The following is an 8,635-nucleotide window of genomic DNA, read 5'->3' as shown; positions in this document are numbered from 1 at the left end:
CGGGCCTACTTTCCTCAGTTCTGTCGACATGTTATCAATTTAAACCTTCCATTGAGCGGGCCTACTATCCTCTGTTCTGCCGACATGTTATCAATTTAACCCATACAGTGAGCGGGCCTATCATCCTCTGTTCTGACAACATGCTATCAATTTAAACCTTCCATTCAGAGGGCCTACCTTCCTTAGTTCAGCCGACATGTTTCTCTTCTAGTAGTTCTTATATTGGCGATAAACATATTGCTAGATTACTGGTTCAATTAACAGTGAAAGCAAAAGTGTGTTTCGTTTTCTACTTCAAACCATTGTTACAAGGCCTCAGATTCCTAGGTAAATGTTTAGTTTTTTTCCAGTTCACAGCTCAAGCTCACGTGCAAATAATCTAAAACTTGTTAAATGCTTCCTTCAATTATGGTCCTTTTCTACCAGAAAGTTCCTGATTTAACATTCTTGTAAAAAAATAATATGTTGCTGTCACTAAGTCTTGTTAATCTGTAAACAATAATTATTTCATGTTTCTAAGATTTCTTTTATTTATTTATTAATAGAAACACTGACGTTTACAGTAAAAACAAATCAGATAATTTTCATTGTTTATATTACATATGTTACAGTACTATACATATGTATGAGCGACATGTAAAGTTAGTTGAGAGAACTAAAACCAGTCGTTACTTTTATAAAGCATTATTCTTAATCAGTAGCATCCTCCAGTACACGTTCAAAGAAATCCAGGTGAATTTGTTCAGTAATTTATTAATTCATGTGTGGTAGTCAAATGTAGAGGTCGTATCACTAGACCCTTTCTTGATAGTTTAAGGTTTCTCTTAACAAGTAGCATTTTCTGATATAAGCTCATATGCAAGACCTCGGAGTTATATGGTAAATCAGGTTAACTTCATAAGACAATTCGCTATCGTTCTGGTGAATATTTCAATTAAACGGCTTAAAAGTTTTAAAAGTTCTTTATATTCCAAAACTGATAGAAATACACTATTTCCTATTTTTAAATTAATACTATCAGTCCCTGACGTTGGCTGTAACTTTGAAGTTGGCTGTAACCTTGAAGTTGGGATATATTCTGCTACGATTTACATAGAATACTAGTTGAAGAAGAAATGATCTGTTGAGCCAAAAATTGTAAGTTTGATACATTATAATATTGTAACGGGATTTTTAGGCCTCTTTCATCGAATTTCCATGTATGTTTCAAAACACTTCATACTACCATAGAAATGGACATATATTATAGTCAGCTGTTACTTTGTTTGGCTTATCGCACAGCCAAACTAACATTTTAGACAGTAATTGTTTTACATAATACGTTGGTTGACTCTGCTGGTGGACTATCAGCCCCCGAGGTTGACAGAATCCTTGTAGCTGGACTACCACTCCCCGAGATTGGCAGTAACCTTGTAGCTGGACTATCAGTCCCCGATGTTGGCCGTAATCTTGTAGCTGGACTATCAGTCCCCGATGTTGACAGTAAGCTTGTAGCTGGACTATCAGTCCCCGGGTTTGGTTGTAACCTTGTAGCTTGACTATCAGTTCCCAAGTTTGACAGTAACCTTGAAGCTGGACAATCAGTCCCCGAGGTTGGCAGTAACCTTGGAGCTGGGCTATCAGTCCCCGAGGTTGGCCGTAATCTTGTAGCTGGACTATCAGTCCCCAAGGTTTGCAGTAACGTTGTATCCTTGAAGCTGGACTATCAGTCCCCGATGTTGACAGTAAGCTTGTAGCTGGACTATCAGTCCCCGATGTTGACAGTAACCTTGTAGCTTGACTATCAGGCCTCAAGGTTGGCAGTAGCATTGTAGATGGACTATCAGTCCCCGTGGTTGGTTGGTTGTATCCTTGAAGCTGGACTATCAGTCCCCGAAGTTGGCAGTACCCTTGTAGCTGGACTATCAGTCACCGAGGCTGGCAGTAACCTTGTAGCTGGCCTATCAGTCCCCGAGGTTGGCAGTACCCTTGTAGCTGGACTATCAGTCCCCAAGGTTTGCAGTAACGTTGTATCCTTGAAGCTGGACTATCAGTCCCCGATGTTGACAGTAAGCTTGTAGCTGGACTATCAGTCCTCAAGGTTGGCAGTAGCATTGTAGATGGACTATCAGTCCCAGAGGTTGGTTGTATCCTTGAAGCTGGACTATCAGTCCCCGATGTTGACAGTAAGCTTGTAGCTGGACTATCAGTCCTCAAGGTTGGCAGTAGCATTGTAGATGGACTATCAGTCCCCGTGGTTGGTTGGTTGTATCCTTGAAGCTGGACTATCAGTCCCCGATGTTGACAGTAAGCTTGTAGCTGGACTATCAGTCCCCGATGTTGGCCGTAATCTTGTAGCTGGACTATCAGTCCCCAAGGTTGGCAGTAACCATGTAGCTGGACCTTGTAGCTGGACTATCAGTACCCGGGGTTGACAGTAACCTTGTAGCTAGACTATCAGTCCCCGAGGTTGGCAGTATCCTTGTAGCTGGACTATCAGTCCCCAAGGTTTGCAGTAACGTTGTATCCTTGAAGCTGGACTATCAGTCCCCGAGGCTGGCAGTAACCTTGTAGCTGGACCTTTGACAGTAACCTTGTAGCTGGACTACCAATCCCCAAAGTTGGCAGTAACCTTGTAGCTGGCCTATCAGTCCCCGAGGTTGGCCGTAATCTTGTAGCTGGACTATCAGTCCCCGATGTTGACAGTAAGCTTGTAGCTGGACTATCAGTCCCCGATGTTGACAGTAAGCTTGTAGCTGGACTATCAGTCCCCGGGTTTGGTTGTAACCTTGTAGCTTGACTATCAGTTCCCAAGGTTGACAGTAACCTTGAAGCTGGACAATCAGTCCCCGAGGTTGACAGTAACCTTGTAGCTGGACTATCAGTCCCCAAGGTTGGCAGTAACCTTGTAGCTGGACCTTGGAGCTGGACTATCAGTCCCCAAGGTTGGCAGTAACCTGGTAGCTGGACCTTGTAGCTGGACTATCAGTCCCCGAGGTTGACAGTAACCTTGTAGCCGGACTATCAGTCCCCGAGGTTGGTCGTAACCTTGTAGAAGGACTATCAGTCCCCGAGGTTGGTCGTAACCTTGTAGAAGGACTATCAGTCCCCGAGGTTGGTTGTAACCTTGTAGCTGGATTGTCAGTCCTCAAGGTTGGCAGTAGCATTGTAGATGGACTATCAGTCCCAGAGGTTGGTTGTATCCTTGAAGCTTGACTATCAGTCCCCGAGGTTGGTTGTATCCTTGAAGCTGGGCTATCAGTCCCCGAGGTTGACAGTAACCTTGTAGAAGGACTATCAGTCCCCGAGGTTGGTCGTAACCTTGTAGCCGGACTATCAGTCCCCGAGGTTGGTCGTAACCTTGTAGAAGGACTATCAGTCCCCGAGGTTGGTTGTAACCTTGTAGCTGGACTGTCAGTCCTCAAGGTTGGCAGTAGCATTGTAGATGGACTATCAGTCCCAGAGGTTGGTTGTATCCTTGAAGCTTGACTATCAGTCCCCGAGGTTGGTTGTATCCTTGAAGCTGGGCTATCAGTCCCCGAGGTTGACAGTAACCTTGTAGAAGGACTATCAGCCCCCGAGGTTGGTCGTAACATTGTAGCTTGACTATCAGTCCCCGAGGTTGTCAGTAACCTTGTAGCTGGACTATCAGTCCCCGAGGTTAACAGTAACCTTGTAGAAGGACTATCAGTCCCCGAGGTTGGTCGTAACCTTGTAGCTGGATTATCAGTCCCCAAGGTTGACAGTAACCTTGTAGCTGGACCATCAGTCCCCAAGGTTGGCAGTAACCATGTAGCTGGACCTTGTAGCTGGACTATCATTCCCCAAGGTTGGCAGTAACCTTGTAGCTGGACCTTGGAGCTGGACTATCAGTCCCCAAGGTTGGCAGTAACCATGTAGCTGGACCTTGTAGCTGGACTATCATTCCCCAAGGTTGGCAGTAACCTTGTAGCTGGACCTTGTAGCTGCACTATCAGTCCCCAAGGTTGGCTGTAACCTTGTAGCTGGACCTTGTAGCTGGAATATCAGTCCCCATGGTTAACAGTAACCTTGTAGCTGGAATATCAGTCCCCAAGGTGAACAGTAACCTTGTAGCTGGACTATCAGTCCTTGACAGTAACCTTGTAGCTGGACAATCAGCCCCCAAGGTTGACAGTAACCTTGTAGCTTGACTATCAGTCCCCGAGGTTGGCAGTAACCTTGTAGCTGGACCTTGTAGCTGGACTATTAGTCCCCAAGGTTGGCTGTAACCTTGTAGCTGGAACTTGTAGCTGGACTATCAGTCCCCATGGTTAACAATAACCTTGTAGCTGGACTATCAGTCCCCAAGGTTGGCTGTAACATTGTAGCTGGACCTTGTAGCTGGACTATCAGTCCCCAAGGTTGGCTGTAACCTTGTAGCTGGACCTTGTAGCTGGACTATCAGTCCCCATGGTTAACAGTAACCTTGTAGCTGGACTATCAGTCCCCAAGGTGAACAGTAACCTTGTAGCTGGACTATCAGTCCCCAAGGTTTGCAGTAACTTTGTAGCTGAAATTTATTCTACACGGTTTATATGGACTATTTCTATTTCTACATATACGTTTCGGTTCCTCTCTATTTCTACATATACGTTTCGGTTCCTCTCTATTTCTACATATACGTTTCGGTTCGGTACACTTTAGACTGAAGAGTTTCACTGATGGGTACTAAATTGACAAAATGGTCACGTGTGCAGTCAAATGTGTACTTTTTAAGGATTCTACATCGACAAGTTATACGTGTTTAATGTCTGTTTCTTCATACTTATTTTTAGTAACTGGATGTGTAGCGGTCCAGAAAATCTTACAAGTCGAGTTTATACGCGCAGGGGAAGCGCATGCTCGTGAAACTGGAAATGAATTGAAGACATTTATGCCGGACAAAACTTCAAGAATCCTTGTACCTATTTAAATAGCAATCGCAAATCATAAGAAAATGTTATGCCTCTTGACTTTACATTCACCCAGAGTCACTAGAATAAAGCATTTGACACTCAATGTACTTGTTGTGTGCCTTATGATTTATATTTGATTTGACCAACACTTAGTGGTAACAGATGTTCCATTGACAAATACTGTTATAATCTCCCCACGTATACTGAACTACCACTATAATGTAGATAGGTCGCTTAATAAATGTAAAGTGAAAAGTAACAGTGATATTGTAGATCAAGAAACTAATCTAAATATATGTAATAGAGATGAGAAAACATATTGACATGACAGTGTTATCCTTGTATGGTCGATGTGTAGCTCCGTGTTAAATCTACTTAGGTAAGTACATAACCACAGGTCAGAAACACTCCAACCAGTCCGGCCAACAACCACCTTCCACAGGCTTTGTTGTGAGACTTCTCTAAGTAAATATTGGTCATTTATAATTTCAATTATAATTGATTGTCGGCCGTGTATATACATGTATAAGGCAATATGGAATGGTTTGTCTCTTGACGCTCTGATGAAGCTCTTTCCAGTGTGATCTATTATGGTTGTCATAAGCCGATTGTGTAACCTCGAACGTAGTCTAGCAGGGTATTACACAGCGGCCTTGATGCTGACAATGACGTAACGTTCAATTATCACGTGTATCAACCATCATTTACTACAATAATATTTTCTTTCGCTTCCGATATATTCCCTTCTGTATAACATATCACCTATTAAATGATTTCATTTTAAAGTACTTTTCAGAAACGTAATTAAGTTCATTTTCAAGGGGAAACTTATTATCTACCGTCGTCATTTTCTATATATCTAAGTATGCCAGTATAGTATGTTGTAGCCACGTTACATGGTGTACCGTCACGAAATGAGATTGATACGATACATTTTAATTAGTACTTGTTTCCTTTAAAACTTCATTCTTGGTCCGGAATTTTAACAATGTTCTGTATTTTATGACCGAAATTTATTTTGAATTATATGTCTACCACTGTCACTGCGTCACCCCAAAACGAATAGAATAATTCTTCAAAATCATATTGCGAAGCTTTTTTATGAAAACAGAAGGAAATTAGAAATTAGATGTCTGATAACAATGACATACCTGTCACAAAATCCGTAACTTACCGGTATATATACCAAAATCGGGCGATAATTGTAACTTTAAAGGTATGTCTTCTTAAGTCATTATTGAACTGACGCACTTAGTCGTGTACAGGTGTATTTTACGATTGGTTTGTCAGTAAATTAGAATACTGTTAGACTGTTTGAGAGATCTTTTATACGAACATCAGATCAGTCAAGGCTGCCAAACGATGATTATATAGTTGATACCAATCTTTATTGAGACAGTTCTGTTGTCACTACATTAATTCGCCTGTTTTTACTGAATCTCAATTAGCGTTAATTGGGGTGTCTAGTGTCGCTACTTACGACAAGCACTGGCCAAATTAGGAAGTATTCCTTTACATATAAACATACACACTTAATTTCACTCATTGTCAGACAATACTTAAGTAATATATTCACCATGCTAGAGAATGTTCGTGTCGTATTGGTCGTTAACGCTTCAATAGGTGTGGGTAGTAAACTTACTGTATGATTGTCGATTGTTTGTTAGTTTTGAGAACAGGTACAGATAGGTTTATCATAAAAGGTTTGTATATCATTTATAACGCCGAGTTACAAATCACACGAACCTTATATAGAGCGTGTGGAGCTGTCATCCACTGTATCGTTATAATATCACAACACACAGTGCTTTAAATGTAACACGGTCTACCACGCGGTATACATCGATATCCCCATTCAACTTTCAGCCAAACGTCTGCTGTTTCACCAACAACAATACATGGGTTATACGTATGAAGATGTGGGTGTACCTGTGTGTACTCAAAACAAAACATTCTCTGTTGGCTTCAGACCTTTCGAATCAAAGGTACTCACCATAAAATGATTAGTGATAGATAATATTTTATAATGAATAATAGTGGACTCATACATTAAAATTGTAAAACATTATATCTCTACTATGAAAATATTTTGTACCGGAAATTGCAGGCTTTACCATATTATCCAACTTTATAAAACACTAAAAATGTTCAAAATGTGAATTGATAAGTCAGATACATCTTAAAGAGAGAAAACTTAATAGTAAGATGTAATGGGCCTACGCTTGTTGTCGTTTGGTGTGTTTATTAAATGGTCACATATCCCACAATAATCGAACGTTTCATATTTGATTACAGTCTACACTACACATTCGTCTTTTTTTCAGTTCCAGTGACCTTATCAGAATTTTCAGTTTTAGTGACTTTCAGCTGACGTCAGAAATAGGTTGTTGCCGTGTTTCCTTGACGACGGCGGACGATTAATGATACTGTGCATTTGCAAGAAACGTTGTCCATGTTTACGACACAGAAAACAAATGCTTAAAAAATATATTTCATAGCGTACAATCGACAAATTCTACTTTAACAACATTACGTACACATCTAAATATATATAGTATTACCGACATGGTATTCCAAGATACCAACGGGACTACTTTGTCCTTACCTTTATCTAAATCCTGTAGGAGCAGGCTCTTCTTCCTAAGCCAGGGTAGAAATATCTGTATAATGATATCCTTCCTGTCCGAGGGCTTTTTGGAGATAAACTCCACCACTTTCTTTTGCATATGCGTCATGGTACTACAGTAAGATGATCTTCATGAGATGCCCTCTACGGTAACACTGTCATATTATCTTCACCCAATGCATGCTATGGTACAAGTCAGACTATCCTCAACGGATGCCTTGTCAGTTGTCCTGGAGGTTGTGCTCTTGGAAACTCATCAATTTCGAAGCGTTAATATCCATTGATGTGGTGTTGTTTAATTCATATGTAACCCGTAAAAGCTATGTGTACCTGTATGTAGCTAGTATCATATAGCTATGTAGGGTCTTACACAATCCACCAACAAACGAAAGAGATGGGTAATGCGGCCATTCACTTTAAATTTTAGACGTCACAAAATATTCTATATTCGAAAAGCATTTGATGCTATCTCAACTAAATGGTATATGTAGGTGATATTCCTCTGCCTTAGTTAGTATTCCATGAATATAATATACAGTTGTTTCTATACGATCACCCTGGGGCTCCTTGTCTCATCTAGCTCTGTTAACGACTTACTACACATGTCCTCACGCCAAAGTGCCAACCCAACAAACTGGCCACTGTCGACCTATTACACTAATATACAAACTTAACAGCTAAGGTAAACTTGTGACACTATAGTTGTTGGGTATACATTTTAAACATACACTTAGACTCCGCTCTATAATTATAGCCATGGGACAACTCGTCCACTTCTCCAACACTTATCAAAGGCTCGCCGCCAGTTCTCTTTTCCATTGATTTCTCTACATGTCCAATAAGTCTTTGTCCGCCCGGTCGATTTGAACGCATAAAATTGTGTTACTGTATCCATATATACCAATATATATTTGTACTTATCAATAGGTTTGACGACGCACGCATTTTCCGATACAAAACAAACGTAGGCGTGCCGGGTGGCAGGTAAAATCTAACAAGTACTTTCCCTTTCAGGAGTTTCCTCGACAGGAATACAAACACATCTTTGTGCCCGTGTTTGATCAACTCCATGCAAATGAACTTTATACTATTTAAACGGTCCACTGAACGGTAG

At 41.0% G+C, this 8,635-nt stretch overlaps 1 protein-coding gene across 1 annotated transcript in view; it reads right to left on the bottom strand.

Annotated features, from left to right (window-relative positions):
• The window catches only part of LOC110461434, a 31,631-nt gene extending 23,253 nt beyond the window's left edge, over nucleotides 1–8,378 (bottom strand). Inside the window, exon 1 of the mRNA XM_021514879.1 lies at nucleotides 7,501–8,378. Coding sequence (XP_021370554.1) covers nucleotides 7,501–7,630 — 130 coding nt within the window. The 5' untranslated portion in view covers nucleotides 7,631–8,378. The remainder of the gene's footprint in view (nucleotides 1–7,500) is intronic.
• Nucleotides 8,379–8,635: the final 257 nt, after the last annotated feature.

This window comes from Mizuhopecten yessoensis, unplaced genomic scaffold (assembly GCF_002113885.1).
Source record: "Mizuhopecten yessoensis strain PY_sf001 unplaced genomic scaffold, ASM211388v2 scaffold10621, whole genome shotgun sequence".
Taxonomy (NCBI): Eukaryota; Metazoa; Mollusca; class Bivalvia; order Pectinida; family Pectinidae; genus Mizuhopecten; species Mizuhopecten yessoensis.
Note: the sequence above shows the minus strand (reverse complement) of the source record. Positions and strands in the feature narration are given on the sequence as shown.